Source organism: Saccopteryx leptura, chromosome 11 (assembly GCF_036850995.1).
Source record: "Saccopteryx leptura isolate mSacLep1 chromosome 11, mSacLep1_pri_phased_curated, whole genome shotgun sequence".
NCBI classification, from domain to species: domain Eukaryota; kingdom Metazoa; phylum Chordata; class Mammalia; order Chiroptera; family Emballonuridae; genus Saccopteryx; species Saccopteryx leptura.
The window spans coordinates 10,953,391-10,975,601 of NC_089513.1; the positions used below are offsets into that span (position 1 = coordinate 10,953,391).

Below are 22,211 nucleotides of genomic sequence, written 5' to 3' on the forward strand. Positions count from 1 at the left end.
CTTGCCAGCTTGCGCACAGGGTTGCTGATTTGAGCGTGGGATCATTGATGTGATACCAAGGTCGCTGGTTTGAGCTCAAGGTCGCTGACTTGAGCAAGCTTGGGTTCCTCAGTCAAAGCACATATGAGAGGCAATCAATGAACAACTGAAGTGCTGGAACTATGAGTTGAGTTGATGCTTCTCACCTCTCTCCTCCCCATCTCTTCCACACCCCCACTCCTGCCTCTTTCTCATCAATTAAAAAAAAATCTTGACATTTTCAATATAAAAGATTTGTTGAATAAAGGAATTTTTCCCGTATAAATTGCTATGTAGAAATGTTGTGTTGCCATTATCATCAAGTGTCACTTCTGCCAAATTCTCTCTTCTGGGATCCCAGTTACGTATCCCAACAGGGAAATACATATCGTGTTCACAATGATTTGTACTTTTTAAATGGTCTTTCTGCTCTTCATGTTCACACAAGATAATTTTGCTGACTGTCTTCTTCCTAAAACACAAAATCTCTCAACTTTGTCCAGTTTGTTGCTATTGAATTCTTAATTTCAGTTATTACATTTTTTAAATTCTAAATTTCCATTCCCATTTATTAAAAAAAAGATTCAAGCCTTGGCTGGTTGGCTCAGCAGTAGAGCGTCGGCCTGGCGTGTGGGGGACCCGGGTTCGATTCCCGGCCAGGGCATATAGGAGAAGTGCCCATTTGCTTCTCCACCTCCTCCCCTCCTTCCTCTCTGTCTCTCTCTTCCCCTCCCGCAGCCAAGGCTCCACTGGAGCAAAGATGGCCCGGGCGCTGGGGATGGCTCCTTGGCCTCTGCCCCAGGCGCTAGAGTGCCTCTGGTAGCGGCAGAGCGACGCCCCGGAGGGGCAGAGCATCGCCCCCTGGTGGGCAGAGCGTCGCCCCTGGTGGGCGTGCCGGGTGGATCCCGGTTGGGCGGATCCCGGTCGGGAGCATGCGGGAGTCTGTCTGACTGTCTCTCCCGGTTTCCAGCTTCAGAAAAATACAAAAAAAAAAAAAATTCAAGTTCTTCGGTACAATTTTTTATTTTATTCTCTACTGAAATATATTAACCATAATTATGTTAAAGTCTGTACTTGATAACACCAATGACCATATTATTTGTGAGGTTTTTTTAAATTTGTCTTTTTTTAGTTGGTCCTATTGTTAAGTCTGGTAGTTTGTAAATGAGCCTATCATTGTATATCAAAAGTTTTAGAAGCTCTGAATTCTCCAGAGAGTTTCCACCTGCCTCTCTGACAGGCATGGAGTGGTTGCTGACTCACAGCTGCATCTATTTTGTTTGCCTCCTCTCCCCGCCCCATCATCTCTGTTACCTCCCAGGGATCTCAGTTGATAGCTTGTTGAATTATATAGAGCCCATCCTTTTTGGTGACTCCTAAACACCAAGTTTTGTCTCTTTCATTTCTTGAGACTACCAAAACTTCTGTCCACTTTTCAGAGCCTTTCTTCTTAGCTTTTTGTCCTCTCGTAGAATTCAGCTGAATCTCAGGCTCACTGCCCCTTCACATCCTTCTCATTAGGATGTGGCCTCTGTTCTTTACCTGAGTTGTTCCTATAGAATAGAATATAAAGTCTTGCTAATAGAAGTTCCTTCTCTCATGCTTCTCAAGAGCACCCAGAATCTGTATTAAACTAGTTTAAATAATTCCAGATAGCTTTCTTGTCTTTTTTTTTCTTTTTGATCCAGAATGAAAATCGTATGTTGTTATTTTTCTTCTCTTTTGGGTCCTGAAGTCTTGGCTGCATTGGCAGCCACAAACTTTAACTTTTATCTCTGTGGTTAAACCACAAAGGCTCTGCTGGATTCGCTATCTCCAGTAGCAGCTATATACCCAAATTCTCAGTCTCTCGCCTTTGCCAAGAATAAGAATGACAAATGCCTTAACAGTTACAGTTCATAGAATATTGGATGAGTTCTCTGGTTTCCTTCTCTCTAGAATTTTAACCCCTCAACTCTTGATGATCTCATCAGCTCTCTAGTACCTGCAAATCAGGCTTTCTAGTTGTTCCTGGTGGGCGAATATGGTTATTGGGATCAATAACCATAGTTATTGGTTTCTCTATCATAGCCAATAACTATATGTTAAAATTTAATGTTTTAATTAAAAAAACAGCTAGTAAAATGTGCATTAAAAAGAAATCCATATATACAATAAGAATTACATGAACAGTAATAGAGTTACCTCTCCCATGTTTAAGTCTCCCAGTCTTTTCCCTGGGACACAGCTGCAGTATCGTGTGCATCTATCTGCCTGTATATTTCATGTATACATATGTGCATGTACACGTATAGATCCTTCTTGCTAACATATTTTAAATTTTAATTTTGAAATACTTGAAACATGCTTAACAGAATGGAGAGTGTAACAGAAACCCTGTACCCACAGTCCGGGTTTAAGAAATGTTAACATTTTACCATGTTTCTTTAGATCCTCATATTTTTTGAATCCCTATTTTTAAAATCTCACAATTTTTTGCATTCTTTCTTTCATTCAGTGTGATTTTCAAGATTTATCCCTGTTGACACACACAGGTCCCCTTTATTCATCCTAATTTTCTGATGCTGTTCCTCTGATTGCGCTCCTGCTGGCCTCCCTCGTTCTGCCTTGTGACCTGTTTTGTCTTCTTTACATAAATGTTAACATGTACCTTTTGTTCCGGACTTCACATTTTTCACAAAATATTTTTATGTTTAAAATATATGATATTAAGATTTATTTTGCACTTCTTAGAAAACTAAAAAAAAATTATAGGGGGGATAAGTTTTTAATAAGAATCTTTAATTTCATAACGATGTAGGTTTGTACAGAACAGAATGTGATGAATTCTAGACACATTCTGAACCTTTGATGAGTCCCATGGTTTATAAATAGGCCATTTAGGAAGAATGTAAATTAGTCTGATCCTGGTTTTTTTACCTAAGTAAGTACTTCATGTGTAATATAATGTAATATAATTAATTAGTATAACATAAATATTTCTCATGTAAAATGTTATTTCTCTCATTCCTTTTAGGACTTTAAAGTAATTTAGTTCCGGACCAGCTTTTTTTTTTTTTTTTTTTTCCACTTTTTAATTTAATTTAGCAAATGATTAGGTGTGTATTATTCTCTTATTTCTCTTCCTTTTCCAGGCTGGCAATATTTGTCAGCATTTTAATCAATTAAGATTTATGGATTCATTTTATGTGCTTAGCACTTTGCTAAGTATTGTTGTGGATATTAATGGAAATAATTAATGGCCCACGTGGAGGTTAAAATTTAGTTGAAGAGAATTAAATTGCTCATTAGACCATGCTGAAGTGCTAATGGTGTGAGATGAGATTTGGAGTGGACCATAAAGGTGATAAAGATTGGATTTTGGAAAGGGAAATGGGGAAGATCTTTGTGAACAAGAACGCAGATATGCATACAAGGTCGGTGAGGAATGAAGCATTTAACCATTATATAGCTGAGCGTATACATTCGGGATAATGGGAAATTCAGTGGAATAGAGGATGGTCAAGAGTCCAGGAACTTTAGAATTGATGGAGTGGACAGTAAGGCGCTGATACTGATTTCATGTAACTTAGAAGATGCATTTGGTATGTTTGGAGGCTGCGTAGCAAGGAGAGGGAAATTAACTAGAAGTGTTTTCTCAGAATTTGGGAAATTCAACTTAAATATAGCCTTCAGAGAATTCCTGTGCTCTCCGGCCCACTAATGCCATTTCTAAGATTTATAGGAAAATACCCCAGAATGTGCAGTGTTTGAAGGACAGAGAACTGGGTCGTGGCCACATTTGGAAATAACTGTTCTTTCACATGGACGTTCTCCCCCCCAGATTGCAGTGAACCCAGGATGATGACTGTTCCTGCAGTCGGAAACAGCAATGGGGTTCCCCTTAGTGGAGAGCTTGGGGAGCCCTAGGTGTAGGCACAGATTCTCAACTAGAGGCTATGGGAGAACTTGAGAGGGTTTGTAGATGAGCCTCTGTAGTCCATGAAGTTTCCAAAATTACATGTAAGTGTTCAGTTAATGTGCATTTTCTAGACAGAGTTTCAGATTCTGAAAGAAGCCTGTGACCCCACCCAAATGAATGGCCTTGCTCGATTTACTTCCTATAAGTCTCGGTCTTCTCTCTTCAGAGACTGCTAGAACCAAATAGAAAGAAGACGAGTGTGATCCTATAATGTTGCACCATATGAAATTGCCAATATTTAATTTAGTAGTTTTTGACATAGAAATATATCAACTTTATATGATCTAACCTGATATATCCTTAAATAACATTTTTGTATTTTTTAAAAAATGTAAAGGTATTCAGTTTAGGAGTATAGGTTTTAGTTAAGCAGTGAATGTTCAATTTTGTGTTTAAATATTTATTTCAGTAAGGTAATTGCTTATATTTCCTTCATTTCTACATTCCATAAACTTAATGTCTTTAGCTATAGATTTTTTTCAGTTTATGTAGTATTAGAAGTATTTCTCTTGTAGTAAAACAAGGACAGGGAAATGATGGGAAGAGAAATGAAAGATAGGGGGACCAAAAAAGGCATATGGTATAGAAGCAGCATGGCAAATAGGTTCCAAGTGTTTGCCGAGTTTGGTTGTTGGTTAGGCGCTGCCTGGGGCTCTCTGGTAGACAGTGCTCAGCCCACCAGACTCGGAGCACAGCGCGCGGTGCTGCCTCGTCCCGTCCTGCCCTGTCCTGTCCTGCCCTGCCGCAGCCTGGAGTGCTGAGCGGAGGGATTCCCGGCGTCCTGCGCGGGGCCCTTCACCGTGCTCAGCCCGTCGGCATTTCCTTTTAGGCAGAGTTACAGTTCTTCAGAATGATGTACTTTATCTGACTATCATAAGAGCAGTTTGGCAGTTGAAGCTCTGAGTCAAGAAAATAAAATTTAACTTTAAGTTATTTCTTGAAAGAGTTCAGATAACCAGCAGTAATACAATTGAGCTTGAGGTTAATCTTTTTTCTCTCAATTTTTACTATCCTTTAATTTTCAATTAAGGGAAAATATATATATATATATACATATAACTGAAATGAGGAGGCTTTATTTTTCCCCATTAATTTTTGAGAGAGAGAGATAAGCATCAACTCATTGTACTGCTTTGTTGTTCCATTTAGTTGTGTCCTCACTGATTGCTTCTCATATGTGACCTACCCCGGATCAAACCTGTGACCTCCGTGCACTGGGACGATGCCTTATCCACTGAGCCACCCAGGTAGGGCCAAAATGAGGAAACATTTTAAACCTAACATTTTCTTTTTTTTTTTGTAGGTTGCTTTCCGATTCCAAACAGTTCGACATTTTAAGAAGAGCAAGATCTTATATCAAACAGAGGCAGTACGATGAAGCGGTAAGTGTACAGGCCTCGTGTGTATAAATAGCTCATCGCCATTTCGGGTGGGGCGGAAGGACAAGGCGTGGCAGTGGAGAGAAGGTGGGCAGGCCAGGGAGCTCTCCGGAACCCTCCAGGAGGGGTAGATTTTCCTGCGTAGCTGCTATTGCCAGGTACACGCTTCTCCCGTTTCAGGTGGGGGTGTGGGCAGGCGTCTTTGGGTTAGCATGGGGAATGAACACTTGCTATTCTCTATAATGAAAAGGTATGATCCAGGTTTCTGTCCCCTACTTATGCACAATGTTTAGAATGTGATATGTTTGTCCATTTGGATTTATCAACACGGTTTCAGGAGTCTGCTGATTCCTGTGGAAGCCTTGACTTTCTCCGGCTCCTGCCCCACTTTGCTTTTCATACTTTCCTCTTTGTTACATGGCCATATCATTTTAAGTAGGAAAAAATTCTATGTTTAGTTTCTAAAACTGCCTAAGCTCTAATGCTTATTTTTGTCATGGTTTTAAAATGATAAGGTATTCCCCTCTGAAATACTAACCTATTTTGATGATGCATTATAACCAATTTGGGTATTCTGATGTGAGAAAGTCAGAAATTATTTTCATGTTGGCATTTCCATTATTTGAGACCAATATTAGAGAGCCTTTATTTTTCTTTAATATGTCATCTGAAGATAATTTTTACAAAATGAATCATTTTGAATCACTGCACATATCATAGTTTACATTTAAGATGCCCTTTATTATCAAGATTTAAAAATTCGTTTTATTCAGTAATTTTTCTTGTACTTCATAAGAAGATCCTAGAACAATTAAAATCTGTTTTTGATACATCATCTACAGTTAGTCTAATTTTAATAATATTTCTTCCTTTGAAGTTTGGGTTTCTTATTCATTTCATGTGGCAAGTTACATTTTCTTTCTCCCTAGGTCCTCCTTTGCAAGGAGCTGATGTATCTCGCATTGGAAGGACTGTCCTATTACCACACTTATGACCGATTCTTTTTGGGCACCAGTGTTCTGCTCGGTTTTGTGGGATGGTTATCTTATGTGTCTTTGTTGATCATCAAGTCTCACTCCAGCCTCACCAGAGGTGTCAGTAAAGAAGTGAAGGTATGTTTAGAGAATCTTATGAAGATTTAGATGATGGTTTTAAGTCACAAAGACTGAGAAAAGTAATTGAATCAGCTCAACTCTGATTAATTTATACATTGTGCAAGTTGTGCTAAACTAACTTATTCGTTTGCTTTTGTCGTCTTGGGTCTTTATTTCTCAGTTATCTTTCTTTGGTTGGAAAAAGGGTGTGTTATTAATAATGGCTCCCTATGTTAACAGGACTATAAAGATAGCTGTATAATTTAAATTCTCCTATGGTATTAACTGTTAATTTTCTGGGTTTTTAAAAATAGTGCTCCGAGTACAGTGCTCCGTCACCGGATGAGGAAACGGCTTTAGACCCGCTAAATGGCTTATTTAGCATGTAATAATTATTCCATAACTAGTACTGGTGTTCAGAAAAGCACTTCAAAGCAGTATATTTACCTGGATATGATAGTAAAAGTTTAGGAGCTGGATAGCAATAAAATCACTTACTCAGAGTGTCCCCTTTTTAAAATGTGCTTCTGTTTCCCAGAATGCCCTGATCCCTCTTCAGCAATTTGGCAATCTGGTTAAGTGACAGATCTGTGTGGGTCTGAAGGCAGGCTCAGGAGCCGATAGTCTGTGGCGTTCACTGTGGGGGGGCCTGAGTGCACTCAGGAGCTACGGAGACGGCAGCCAGGCACATATTGTATAAGTGTGCCGCACGCCGCTGGGCGCAGGGAGGCTTCACAGGGGACGTTACTGCCCAAGTGGGATTCAGAGGGTGAGTAGGTAGCCCAGAGGGGAAAGGCAAGAGGGTGTGCAGGGACAGCAGCGTGTGCGGCGGGTAGTGGGCTAGCTTGGCTTCTTGGGAGAGTTGGGGTCTCTGCTAGGGCTGCATGTCGCCGATCTCCAGGGGAGTGAAGATGACCTTGCAACGAGTACAGTGCTCCGTCACCGGATGAGGAAACGGCTTTAGACCCGCTAAATGGCTTAGTCAAATTGCCAGGCAAATAGAATAGCAACACTGATTTAAATTTAGGTCTGACTCCAAAGTTCATGGCACTTCTGCCTGACAGTGACCCCAGCTTATGCAGGTGGTCTCTCACTTGTTGCTGTTACAGGCAAGTCTGTAGTGATAGTCTCTTTTCTTTAAACATAACTTGCCACCCTCCTCTCAGTTGAACTCTACACGTGACTTCTGTGTCCTCCTCTTCTTTGCATTTGCCAGTTCGGATGTCTTTTGCTTTAGAACTGTCCTTATTTGCTACATGTCTTTGCCTTCTTACTTAGCAAAATACTAAAATATTAACCCCTTAAGTCAAGTCCCATAATTCATTCTCTACCTGTATGGTTTAAACCCCTTGCAAACTAACCCAGAGTGTGCAACTTAATCCACGGTTTGTTGGTGGAAGGGGTGATTACGGTGTATACAGTATGGTTCATCCCCATCAGGTGTCTTTGAGGGTCGAGGACAGGAGGCAGGAATCAATTCATGATGAAGGAGAAAATGTCCCCTACACTTGTTATTTCAAATCCTTTTGATTTTTACTTCAGCTGAACCAAATTCTGTACGATTTAATTTCCTACAGGTAGATGCCATTTGTAATGTCTATTACACTATTTACCAAAGGTTCAGATAATTATTTTATGTTGTTCTGATTCTAGACAATCCCTCCAGTGTTTTTAAGGTGCTCTTTTAAACTTCTTTTTTTAAAAATTTTACTATTCTCAAAATGATGTGAGACAGGTCCCAACTCTTTTACTGAATCCTGGCATCAGTCACCAGCTTTCGATACCTTGCTGGTCCACATGGACCTGAAATTCATCCCTTGTCCTACCCCTTTGCTATGGGACCTCCGGGGCCAGCTCCCATCTCTCCATTTCCAGTGCTGTTTACTGATAGGTTTTTGTAGTGACTGCTGGGACTGATGTGGAGAAGAGAGGAAAGAATAAAAATAAAGGTGAATTTAGTAAGCAATAGTAACATTGCAGTAATAATTTTATTAAGCTCTTTACATAATCTTATTTAAGCACTACCAACCTTGACAAGCAGATATGGAATTATTGTTCCCATTTTACAGAAGGAGTGAAATTACCTCTAGAAAAGTTTTGCACTTGGTTCATACTCGCTGTCATACAGTGAGCCAGTGACAGCACCCGCAGGCCACCCCTGGGGACTGAGGTTGGGAAGGGAGCAGTGACTGAATGAGCCCACTGTAATGGGCAGCGAGGAGAGGCGTGGGCAGCATGTCAAGTTGGAGTTTGAATAGATGGGAGCATTGTTCCAAATGAAGATTAGGTCCCACAGTTTATTGTGGATTAAATGGGCTTCTGTGAACTAGTCACAGAACTCAATCAACATTTGTTCAATTATTACTAAGGAGAAATGTGTTCCAAGTTCTGAGCACCTTACTCGCAAACACACATTAGGAGCATAGTCACTTTTAAATTGAGAATCGCCTTATTGCAACCCTCCCGTGCTGTCCAGCTTTTTCTCCTGTACTGTGCTTCTCCAGTGACAGATTTTTAAAATGCATTTCTTAGGTTAATCCTCTAGTTATAGAACCATTGGAAGAAATAATTTTCTTCATTTTATAAAATCTCTTGAAAGCCTATCAATTAACATGAGTTTGGAAGTATTTCAATGTTTCATTTGATTTTCAGAAACCAAGCCATCTCCTGCCATGTGGTTTTGTGGCTATTGGCATTTTAATAGCATTTTTCCTGCTGATTCAAGCCTGTCCCTGGACGTACTACGTGTATTGTCTGTTGCCACTGCCTATATGGTATGCCGTTCTAAGAGAGTAAGTAATGTGCCTGGCTGCCTTGTCTTTTACTTCACTGGTAAACCTGTATTTAAAGTGATTTGATTCCTGAAGCCTAAGTCATCAGTGGTATTTATAATACCCGCCAGTCCCCAGACCATCTCACGCCATTTACAACAGCATCGATGTCACATGTAAGTGTCCTGTGTGTTTTACCTACCTTCCTTTTCTGACTTCATCTTGATTGCCTTAGGGAAGCATTGACCTTGTTTTCTTCTTTATATGTCTTGTATAAGAAAAATCTGGGGTAAAAATAAAATAATTAATGTTGATTGGACTATGCCAGGAGTAACTCCCATTTTGAACTTACCTCATTATCTCAGTGTCTAGTGTCTCTTCCCGTGTCACAAAGAAATTTGCACTTTTTTTCCCTGTACAGTTTTGTCCCTCCTTTCCTAGCTATTATGTAAACCTAGATAAATGAAACTTTGTAATTAAATCAAGTCTACTAATGCGCGCACACAAGATTAGTGGGTGTCATTCACACTTGTGGTTCTGCCTTTAAGAACCACCTGGCAAGTTGTACTTAAATGAGGTATTACCATTGTAAAAACATCAGAGCTACAGACCTCAGGTGAGCTTTAAGCACTTTAAAATAAGACCACTACTGTGTCAGGTTGGTTCACATTCACAGGCAGCAAGGGTCAAGTTGTGGATCTTGTTGGTTTATGTATTTGTTCATATATATAATCTAGAATCTAAACTTAGTCTTGGGCATGTAAGCATCCTCTGAGCAAGCCAGACCGCGCAAGCCGACCAAGAAATGAGAGCCCAAAGTGAAGGTGCTTTCAGGGTGGACCAGCAGTCTGTCCCAACACAGTGTGTATTCTTGTTCTAATTTTTGTTATCACCAGCTTTGACCACCTCTTCCATCCTTTAAAACTGTTTAGTATTCAAAATAGTAAAATGTTAAAAGTGTCAAAAATAAAAATTAATAAGTTTAAAATGTCAGCATTTTAAAATATAAGGCAGAATGGCACAGACAAGAGAACACACTGTTACCCTTCATTTGAAAGGAATGCAGTTGCTGGGTATACATATTTAACTCAGATTTCTTTCTAGTGTCATTTACTCTGTTTTAAAATTTTTAGAATGAAAAGTTTTGTTCTTGCAGAAAATTCTATTGCAGAGCCCCTTGAGAATAAAACCTTTCATTCTAAAAATTTTTAAACAGAATAATGACATTGGAAAGAAACCATCTCCTATTTCTCTCTGCTTATCCACTCTCAAGAACAAAGGAAACATTCTTCTTTGGTGTTAGCTTTTTTCCTACTTGGCACCTTAATAGTTTTGATAACATTATGTAGCCATTGTTTTAAATTGGAAAAAAGGTCATAAATCAAATGATACTAACATTTTATAATTACCTACTTAATAATGCACTACAAGTGCTAAAAATTTTTTCTGGTAATTTAAAAAGTACTCAAGTATGTAATACATTTTAAATGGTTATGAGTTCATATTTAATTATAATTACTGTATAATTAGTGACATCTTAAACTGGGTTTGAAAAAAGGTTATTTAGCTCAGTAAAAAAGTGCAATTAAGCTATACTTTACCTAGATGAGGAAAACCTACCTTTATTTTTTTAACAGTTGAGATTTCAATATAAGATTAACCTTGGTGAATCAAAAATTGTTTTTCAGGTTTTATTCATTTGGGTTTACCGTATTTTATTTCTGATTTATCTGTAACTATATAAAGATGGGTATGGTTAAATTAAGATCAAACAAGACTCATTTATTATCATTTTTTGAAAAAGCAGATATTTGATTATGACAAGTTAATTCTGAAATTGTATTTCTTTTCCTAAAATACTTCTAGGTTTCAGGAAAAGATTTAGGTCAGCAAAGCCATTGGAACAAATGTCTTAGCGATTCACTTGGTTTTAAAGTAATCTATGAATTGAAAATTTTTGATCTGTAGCTTTGCACAGAGTTTTTATTCTTTACTATATATGGCCTAATTTTTAAATTCAATCTAGAACGTAAATAATCTTTTTATAAATAATCTTGCAACAGATACCAAGTTATTCAAGACCTTGTCACATCACTGTTGACCTTTCCCTGGAGGCGTTTGGTTGGATGCCTGTTGGCTTGCGTCCTGGGCATTGAAGTCCTAGTAAGTAGCTACTTGACCCCGTGGTTGTCTCTTTCATGTGTATGTACGCCTTCTCAGTGACCTCACCTCTTGTTTCTCCTCTGGAATGCACGCTAGGTTCTCAGTTTTTTCTACCGCCACATGCTGACTGCCGGACTGGTTGTGATGGCTGGCTGGCCGTTGACCACTGAGCTGTGGACTCAGGCGAAGGTATAAGTCCCCATTTTGACATTGGACAGTCTAGTAGCTACTTTGTTTTGATATGTGTCTAACTTGGGGAACTGTGGATTTTAAAGGAGAGGGTGGAGATGTCCTTACCTAAAGCGCCTGGTCGTTTGATGGGAAAACTGAGGTTGCTTTACTGGTTCAGTGATTTACATAGACTCTCCTACGGGAATGAAACTGTCCTGTCCAGGGGAAACGCTCCAGAATCAGAGCCTCCGTGTTGTCCTCTGAGCACCTGCTGGATGGCTATGGCCTCTGGTGTTGGAGCGATGGGCCACCTGGAGCCCTGGCAGCGGTGGAGGGCCACACCCTGAGCTCAGACCAGAGCAGTCACCTCCCACCCGGCCCTGAGCCATCCCGACCTCAGAGCAGTCACCTCCCACCCGGCCCTGAGCCACCCCGACCTCAGAGCAGTCACCTCCCACCCGGCCCTGAGCCACCCCGACCTCAGAGCAGTAACCTCCCACCCGGCCCTGAGCCACCCCGACCTCAGAGCAGTCACCTCCCACCCAGCCCTGAGCCACCCCGACCTCAGAGCACTCACCTCCCACCCGGCCCTGAGCCACCCCGACCTCAGAGCAGTCACCTCCCACCCAGCCCTGAGCCACCCCGACCTCAGAGCACTCACCTCCCGCGGGTCCTGAGCCACCCCGACCTCAGAGTAGTCACCTCCTGCGGGTCCTGAGCCACCCTGTTCTCAGAGCAGTCACCTCCCGCGGGTCCTGAGCCACCCCGACCTCAGAGCAGTCACCTCCCACCTGGCCCTGAGCCACCCCGACCTCAGAGCAGTCACCTCCCCTGGGTCCTGAGCCACCCTGTTCTCAGAGCAGTCACCTCCCGCGGGTCCTGAGCCATCCCGACCTCAGAGCAGTCACCTCCCACCCGGCCCTGAGCCACCCCGACCTCAGAGCAGTCACCTCCCACCCGGCCCTGAGCCACCCCGACCTCAGAGCAGTCACCTCCCACCCGGCCCTGAGCCACCCCGACCTCAGAGCAGTCACCTTCCCTGGGTCCTGAGCCACCCCAACCTCAGAGCAGTCACCTCCCACCCAGCCCTGAGCCACCCCGACCTCAGAGCAGTCACCTCCCGCGGGTCCTGAGCCACCCCGACCTCAGAGCAGTCACCTCCCGCGGGTCCTGAGCCACCCCGACCTCAGAGCAGTCACCTCCCACCCGGCCCTGAGCCACCCTGTTCTCAGAGCAGTCACCTCCCACCCGGCCCTGAGCCACCCCGACCTCAGAGCAGTCACCTCCCGTGGGTCCTGAGCCACCCCGACCTCAGAGCAGTCACCTCCCACCCGGCCCTGAGCCACCCCGACCTCAGAGCAGTCACCTCCCACCCAGCCCTGAGCCACCCCGACCTCAGAGCAGTCACCTCCCGCGGGTCCTGAGCCACCCCGACCTCAGAGCAGTCACCTCCCACCCGGCCCTGAGCCACCCCGACCTCAGAGCACTCACCTCCCACCCGGCCCTGAGCCACCCCGACCTCAGAGCACTCACCTCCCACCCGGCCCTGAGCCACCCCGACCTCAGAGCACTCACCTCCCACCCGGCCCTGAGCCATCCCGACCTCAGAGCACTCACCTCCCGCGGGTCCTGAGCCACCCCGACCTCAGAGCAGTCACCTCCCACCCAGCCCTGAGCCACCCCGACCTCAGAGCACTCACCTCCCGCGGGTCCTGAGCCACCCCGACCTCAGAGCAGTCACCTCCCGCGGGTCCTGAGCCACCCCGACCTCAGAGCAGTCACCTCCCGTGGGTCCTGAGCCACCCCAACCTCAGAGCAGTCACCTCCCACCCAGCCCTGAGCCACCCCGACCTCAGAGCAGTCACCTCCTGCGGGTCCTGAGCCACCCCGACCTCAGAGCAGTCACCTCCCACCCGGCCCTGAGCCACCCCGACCTCAGAGCAGTCACCTCCCACCCAGCCCTGAGCCACCCCGACCTCAGAGCAGTCACCTCCCGTGGGTCCTGAGCCACCCCGACCTCAGAGCAGTCACCTCCCACCCGGCCCTGAGCCACCCCGACCTCAGAGCAGTCACCTCCCACCCAGCCCTGAGCCACCCCGACCTCAGAGCAGTCACCTCCCACCCGGCCCTGAGCCATCCCGACCTCAGAGCAGTCACCTCCCGCGGGTCCTGAGCCATCCCGACCTCAGAGCAGTCACCTCCCACCCAGCCCTGAGCCACCCCGACCTCAGAGCACTCACCTCCCACCCAGCCCTGAGCCACCCCGACCTCAGAGCACTCACCTCCCGCGGGTCCTGAGCCACCCCGACCTCAGAGCAGTCACCTCCCACCCGGCCCTGAGCCACCCCGACCTCAGAGCAGTCACCTCCTGCGGGTCCTGAGCCACCCCGACCTCAGAGCAGTCACCTCCCGCGGGTCCTGAGCCACCCCGACCTCAGAGCAGTCACCTCCCACCCGGCCCTGAGCCACCCCGACCTCAGAGCACTCACCTCCCACCCGGCCCTGAGCCATCCCGACCTCAGAGCAGTCACCTCCCGCGGGTCCTGAGCCATCCCGACCTCAGAGCAGTCACCTCCCACCCAGCCCTGAGCCACCCCGACCTCAGAGCAGTCACCTCCCACCCGGCCCTGAGCCACCCCGACCTCAGAGCAGTCACCTCCCGCGGGTCCTGAGCCACCCCGACCTCAGAGCAGTCACCTCCCACCCGGCCCTGAGCCACCCCGACCTCAGAGCACTCACCTCCCACCCGGCCCTGAGCCATCCCGACCTCAGAGCAGTCACCTCCCGCGGGTCCTGAGCCATCCCGACCTCAGAGCAGTCACCTCCCACCCGGCCCTGAGCCATCCCGACCTCAGAGCAGTCACCTCCCGCGGGTCCTGAGCCATCCCGACCTCAGAGCAGTCACCTCCCACCCAGCCCTGAGCCACCCCGACCTCAGAGCACTCACCTCCCACCCAGCCCTGAGCCACCCCGACCTCAGAGCACTCACCTCCCGCGGGTCCTGAGCCACCCCGACCTCAGAGCAGTCACCTCCCACCCGGCCCTGAGCCACCCCGACCTCAGAGCAGTCACCTCCTGCGGGTCCTGAGCCACCCCGACCTCAGAGCAGTCACCTCCCGCGGGTCCTGAGCCACCCCGACCTCAGAGCAGTCACCTCCCACCCGGCCCTGAGCCACCCCGACCTCAGAGCACTCACCTCCCACCCGGCCCTGAGCCATCCCGACCTCAGAGCAGTCACCTCCCGCGGGTCCTGAGCCATCCCGACCTCACAGCAGTCACCTCCCACCCGGCCCTGAGCCACCCCGACCTCAGAGCAGTCACCTCCCACCCAGCCCTGAGCCACCCCGACCTCAGAGCACTCACCTCCCGCGGGTCCTGAGCCACCCCGACCTCAGAGCAGTCACCTCCTGCGGGTCCTGAGCCACCCTGTTCTCAGAGCAGTCACCTCCCGCGGGTCCTGAGCCACCCCGACCTCAGAGCAGTCACCTCCCACCCGGCCCTGAGCCACCCCGACCTCAGAGCAGTCACCTCCCCTGGGTCCTGAGCCACCCTGTTCTCAGAGCAGTCACCTCCCGCGGGTCCTGAGCCATCCCGACCTCAGAGCAGTCACCTCCCACCCGGCCCTGAGCCACCCCGACCTCAGAGCAGTCACCTCCCACCCGGCCCTGAGCCACCCCGACCTCAGAGCAGTCACCTCCCACCCGGCCCTGAGCCATCCCGACCTCAGAGCAGTCACCTCCCACCCAGCCCTGAGCCACCCCGACCTCAGAGCACTCACCTCCCGCGGGTCCTGAGCCACCCCGACCTCAGAGCAGTCACCTCCCGCGGGTCCTGAGCCACCCCGACCTCAGAGCAGTCACCTCCCGTGGGTCCTGAGCCACCCCAACCTCAGAGCAGTCACCTCCCACCCAGCCCTGAGCCACCCCGACCTCAGAGCAGTCACCTCCCACCCGGCCCTGAGCCACCCCGACCTCAGAGCAGTCACCTCCCACCCGGCCCTGAGCCACCCCGACCTCAGAGCAGTCACCTCCCACCCGGCCCTGAGCCACCCCGACCTCAGAGCAGTCACCTCCCACCCGGCCCTGAGCCACCCCGACCACAGAGCAGTCACCTCCCACCCGGCCCTGAGCCACCCCGACCTCAGAGCAGTCACCTCCCACCCGGCCCTGAGCCACCCCGACCTCAGAGCAGTCACCTCCCACCCGGCCCTGAGCCACCCCGACCTCAGAGCAGTCACCACCCACCCGGCCCTGAGCCACCCCGACCTCAGAGCAGTTACCTCCCACCCGGCCCTGAGCCACCCCGACCTCAGAGCAGTCACCTCCCACCCGGCCCTGAGCCACCCCGACCTCAGAGCACTCACCTCCCACCCGGCCCTGAGCCACCCCGACCTCAGAGCACTCACCTCCCACCCGGCCCTGAGCCACCCCGACCTCAGAGCAGTCACCTCCCGCGGGTCCTGAGCCACCCCGACCTCAGAGCAGTCACCTCCTGCGGGTCCTGAGCCACCCTGTTCTCAGAGCAGTCACCTCCCACCCGGCCCTGAGCCACCCCGACCTCAGAGCAGTCACCTCCCACCCGGCCCTGAGCCATCCCGACCTCAGAGCAGTCACCTCCCACCCGGCCCTGAGCCATCCCGACCTCAGAGCAGTCACCTCCCCTGGGTCCTGAGCCACCCCGACCTCAGAGCAGTTACCTCCCACCCGGCCCTGAGCCATCCCGACCTCAGAGCAGTCACCTCCCCTGGGTCCTGAGCCACCCCGACCTCAGAGCAGTCACCTCCCACCCAGCCCTGAGCCACCCCGACCTCAGAGCAGTCACCTCCCACCCGGCCCTGAGCCACCCCGACCTCAGAGCAGTCACCTCCCGTGGGTCCTGAGCCATCCCGACCTCAGAGCAGTCACCTCCCACCCGGCCCTGAGCCACCCCGACCTCAGAGCACTCACCTCCCGCGGGTCCTGAGCCACCCCGACCTCAGAGCAGTCACCTCCCGCGGGTCCTGAGCCACCCCGACCTCAGAGCAGTCACCTCCCGTGGGTCCTGAGCCACCCCAACCTCAGAGCAGTCACCTCCCACCCAGCCCTGAGCCACCCCGACCTCAGAGCAGTCACCTCCCGCGGGTCCTGAGCCACCCCGACCTCAGAGCAGTCACCTCCCACCCGGCCCTGAGCCACCCCGACCTCAGAGCAGTCACCTCCCACCCGGCCCTGAGCCACCCCGACCTCAGAGCAGTCACCTCCTGCGGGTCCTGAGCCACCCTGTTCTCAGAGCAGTCACCTCCCGCGGGTCCTGAGCCACCCCAACCTCAGAGCAGTCACCTCCTGCGGGTCCTGAGCCACCCCGACCTCAGAGCAGTCACCTCCCGCGGGTCCTGAGCCACCCCAACCTCAGAGCAGTCACCTCCTGCGGGTCCTGAGCCACCCTGTTCTCAGAGCAGTCACCTCCCGTGGGTCCTGAGCCACCCTGTTCTCAGAGCAGTCACCTCCCGCGGGTCCTGAGCCATCCCGACCTCAGAGCAGTCACCTCCCGCGGGTCCTGAGCCATCCCGACCTCAGAGCAGTCACCTCCCGTGGGTCCTGAGCCACCCCGACCTCAGAGCAGTCACCTCCTGCTGGTCCTGAGCCACCCTGTTCTCAGAGCAGTCACCTCCCGCGGGTCCTGAGCCACCCCAACCTCAGAGCAGTCACCTCCTGCGGGTCCTGAGCCACCCCGACCTCAGAGCAGTCACCTCCTGCGGGTCCTGAGCCACCCTGTTCTCAGAGCAGTCACCTCCCGTGGGTCCTGAGCCACCCTGTTCTCAGAGCAGTCACCTCCCGTGGGTCCTGAGCCACCCCAACCTCAGAGCAGTCACCTCCTGCGGGTCCTGAGCCATCCCGACCTCAGAGCAGTCACCTCCCGTGGGTCCTGAGCCACCCCGACCTCAGAGCAGTCACCTCCCACCCGGCCCTGAGCCACCCCGACCTCAGAGCAGTCACCTCCCACGGGCCTGAGCCACCCCGACCTCAGAGCAGTCACCTCCCACCCGGCCCTGAGCCATCCTGTTCTCAGAGCAGTCACCTCCCACCCGGCCCTGAGCCACCCCGACCTCAGAGCAGTCACCTCCCACCCGGCCCTGAGCCACCCCGACCTCAGAGCACTCACCTCCCACCCGGCCCTGAGCCACCCCGACCTCAGAGCAGTCACCTCCCACCCGGCCCTGAGCCACCCCGACCTCAGAGCAGTCACCTCCCACCCGGCCCTGAGCCACCCCGACCTCAGAGCAGTCACCTCCCACAGGTCCTGAGCCACCCCGACCTCAGAGCAGTCACCTCCTACAGGTCCTGAGCCACCCCGACCTCAGAGCAGTCACCTCCCACAGGTCCTGAGCCACCCCGACCTCAGAGCAGTCACCTCCCACAGGTCCTGAGCCATCCCGACCTCAGAGCAGTCACCTCCCCTGGGTCCTGAGCCACCCCAACCTCAGAGCAGTCACCTCCCACCCGGCCCTGAGCCATCCCGACCTCAGAGCAGTCACCTCCCACCCGGCCCTGAGCCACCCCGACCTCAGAGCAGTTACCTCCCACCCGGCCCTGAGCCATCCCGACCTCAGAGCAGTCACCTCCCGTGGGTCCTGAGCCACCCTGTTCTCAGAGCAGTCACCTCCCACCCGGCCCTGAGCCATCCCGACCTCAGAGCAGTCACCTCCTGCGGGTCCTGAGCCACCCTGTTCTCAGAGCAGAGAGGTCACCTCCCACGGGTCCTGAGCCACCCTGTTCTCAGAGCAAGAGTAGTCACCTCCCACGGGCCTGAGCCACCCCAACCTCAGAGCAGAGAGGTTACCTCCCGCCCAGCCCTGAGCCACCTGCATTTTTGTTTTTGTTTTTTTTCTAGAGAAGTATATATCTATGATAGATTATTTTTAAATGTAATTACTCCTGATTTTCCCTTCAACTAGGTAGGGAATTACAGTATGCTGCTATGAGAAATGTGCTCCTGTTTCCATTTTGATACTTTTTGATAGAGGTAGCAAGGAGGTATAAGTACCCTCTTTCCACCCAGGAGAACTTGTAAAATTCCTCAGTGGGGTTATTGATCTCTTTTGTCTTAATGTAATTACAAAAGTGTTCTTGCTAATTTCCCTCCTGGGCTCAATCGTTTGATTATGCTTGCAGGCCAGATTGCTTATAGATCTAATCAATATACCGGGTAACATCAATTACTGAATTGACTGAAGCACTTGCTTTGAAATACTAGGCCCAGGTTAAAATCCTGGCTGTTTCATGTACTGGTCACAGAAGGATGCTCTTTATACTTCAGCGTCTCTGAGCTGGGTTTCCTCATCTGAAACTTGGTGAATAATATCACCTCCCTCCCAGGTTATTGTGAGAATTAAATGAGATAATACTCATTATATTGATACTTAATATGCTACCTGCTCCATACCAATCCTTCACAGATAGTCACTCCATTGCTTTTTAAAGTGAGCAGACACAAGGCTTTGCATTTTCTGTTTGTTCACAGCCATGCAGCCTGTGGAACACTGATTAAAGCTTTCTATATTTGTCTAAAGATAACTTTATTTTTCAGAGACTCTCACTGAGTTGGACTTCCTTCTGCTTGCTCCTGGCAGTGTTCCCACTGATGCCTGTGGTAGGACGGAAGCCAGATCTCTTTCTAGTGTATGAACATTTTCATTCATTTTCTGTTCTGTACAATTATTTTTCTCAATCAGCTCTCTGAAATATGAACCTAATCTTAATTATGAATTTAAAATCACGTGGACGAACTAGAAGTTAAAACAGTAATATCAGACCATTAGTCATAATTTTGGCCCAGGCTCTGGGAGGCGCTAGAGCTCCCTGCGGCTGCCTCTGGCCTTCACAAGAATGACATTGTGCCCAACAAGGATCACTTGCGTCCCTCCTCCCAGCCCCACCCCCCAAGAAGTGCAGAAGTTTCTGGGTCTTGTGTATTGGGGAATCTTTCGTATTAAAAGAAGTTCTGTTTTCAAAACAAAAAGGTTTAGAAATTGATGTGATCTCTGTCCTTGCCTTCGAGCATGTCCATACTTTAAGGCTTAGAAAAACGAGATTCCTGTTCTAATCTGAATGTAATAAAGATCTTCATGGAAGGAAAGTCTATATACCTTGATGATTGTCCCACGTTTAATCACTTTTTGAGAAAATTCTGTATACTTTCCTTGAATTCTTCATGCTATTATATTTCTTTATTTCTTCTTTATATATCCCAAGTAAATTTGTAAAGTAATTGTTACCTTTGCTTTTAACTTTACTTTTAAATTATTATCAAGTAATCTACTGACTGTGTGTGTGTGCTTGGTGAGCTAAATGATCATTATTTCATGTAACATTTCCTGTCTTATTTTCTCATTATGTAATCACCTTTGTTACTTTCTTTAGGGCTGTGAATGAGCAATTGTATTAGCATTTTATTCTAATCTTTTATAGGTGAGGGTTTGTCTTTTTTAATTGAAGGAAGATTAAATAAATATTTTAAAAGTGTGTGTTAATTTAAAATTATGTATGATTTATAAGTTAACACAGTGGTCCCAAACCCCCGGGCCACGGACCGGTACCGGTCCTCAGAGAAAGAATAAATAACTTACATTATTTCCATTTTATTTATATTTAAGTCTAAACGATGTTTTATTTTTTAAAAATGACCAGATTCCCTGTTACATCCGTCTAAGACTCACTCTTTTTTTTATCTATCAAAGCATTCTTTTTTTTTTTTTTTTTTTTTTTAATAAATTTTTATTAATGGTAATGGGATGACATTAATAAATCAGGGTACATATATTCAAAGAAAACATGTCTAGGTTATTTTGTCATTAAATTATGTTGCATACCCCTCGCCCAAAGTCAGATTGTCCTTCGCCACCCTCTATCTAGTTCTCTGTGCCCCTCCCCCTCCCCCTAACTCTCCCCCTGTTCTCCCTCCCCCCACCCCTGGTAACCACCACACTCTTGTCCATGTCTCTTAGTCTCATTTTTATGTTCCACCAATGTATGGAATCATGTAGTTCTTGTTTTTTTCTGATTTACTTATTTCACTCCTTATAATGTTATCAAGATCCCACCATTTTGCTGTAAATGATCTGATGTCATCGTTTCTTATGGCTGAGTAGTATTCCATAGTGTATATGTGCCACATCTTCTTTATCCAGTCTTCTATTGAAGGGCTTTTTGGTTGTTTCCATGTCTTGGCCACTGTGAACAGTGCTGCAATGAACATGGGGCTACATGTGTCTTCACGTATCAATGTTTCTGAGGTTTTGGGGTATATACCCAGTAGAGGGATTGCTGGGTCATAAGGTAGTTCTATTTGCAGTTTTTTGAGGAACCACCATACTTTCCTCCATAATGGTTGTACTACTTTACAGTCCCACCAACAGTGAATGAGGGTTCCTTTTTCTCCACAGCCTCTCCAACATTTGCTATTACCCGTCTTGTTGATCATAGCTAATCTAACAGGGGTGAGGTGGTATCTCATTGTAGTTTTGATTTGCATTTCCCTAATAACTAATGAAGCTGAGCATTTTTTCATATATCTGTTGGCCATTTGTATCTCTTCCTGGGAGAAGTGCTAAGACTCACTCTTGATGCTTGTCTCAGTCATGTGATACATTTATCCGTCCCACCGTAAAGGCCGGTCCGTGAAAATATTTTCTGACATTAAACCAGTCCGTGGCCCAAAAAAGGTTGGGGACCACTGAGTGAACACATTAATTTCTGTGAGAATACCAATATGGAATAGATCAGGAATTCCCAGTATTCTAGGAGGTCGATTTATTAGCTGAGCCCAAAATCATTTTATTGAGTTCTAAGACCATACTCACTAAGGCATACTTTATTAGTGTTACTAAGTAAAAACCTTTTGCAGCTGTCATAAACTACAAATCGTGTGTGAGAAGATGAATTCAAACTTTCATTGATTTCTTGCTTCCTACAGCTCTGTGGGCTCTTCATTGTCTCGGACGCCCTTTGCCTCCTTTGTCTGTCTCGGCCTGTCTGCCTTGCTCAGGCAGTATTGACATAGGAGAGCAGATCTGATCATAGGCTAAAAGCAAAAGAAATCGTGTTAAGTGGTCTTTATTAAAATGTGTCACTTGCGTATTCTAGCACAGATGATTTGAGGTAGTTAAAACACTAGAGAACTCTAATTTGTATATTTAAAGACTGTTGTTTCCCTCTATACTTCTTAAATTCCTCAATGATTTAGTTTGAGTTGGTTTCCTTGTATTTATATTTGCAACTTCTTTCAACTCTTGGTTCACAGAGAAGTTTCTACTCTCCATTGGATCTCACACCAACTCCCTTCTTTAGCAAGTTAAATAATAGATAGGTACATGAAATGTATAAGGATAAAATTAAAGAAAAAGCAAAAATGTATACAACACAGCTATAATATCCCTGTTACTCCATTTGCCTACAGTGAAAGCATATTTGCCCATGAATTAGAATATCGAATTAATTTTTAAAAAAGGGGGGGGGGAGGAAAAGCAAAGACAAAGTATCTTGATAATACATAGCTGTTTCTCCTGAGTTCTAATGGTAATTCGTGTTGAACATATTACTGCGTTTTCCCCTATGATTCTCGAAGGGACTATTAGAAGAATCCAAACGAAATCAAAATGGAACCAGCACTCTCCTGG

The 22,211-nt window shown here is 47.7% G+C and overlaps 1 protein-coding gene across 3 annotated transcripts in view; it reads left to right on the top strand.

Annotated features, from left to right (window-relative positions):
• Positions 1-22,211, top strand: part of PIGN (phosphatidylinositol glycan anchor biosynthesis class N) — a 97,906-nt gene that overhangs the window by 29,822 nt on the left and 45,873 nt on the right. For all 3 annotated transcript variants that reach the window (XM_066352761.1, XM_066352760.1, XM_066352759.1), the window contains 6 exons: positions 5,283-5,361; positions 6,288-6,470; positions 9,105-9,244; positions 11,287-11,386; positions 11,483-11,575; positions 19,124-19,215. In XM_066352761.1, coding sequence (XP_066208858.1) covers positions 5,283-5,361; positions 6,288-6,470; positions 9,105-9,244; positions 11,287-11,386; positions 11,483-11,575; positions 19,124-19,215 — 687 coding nt within the window. The remainder of the gene's footprint in view (positions 1-5,282; positions 5,362-6,287; positions 6,471-9,104; positions 9,245-11,286; positions 11,387-11,482; positions 11,576-19,123; positions 19,216-22,211) is intronic.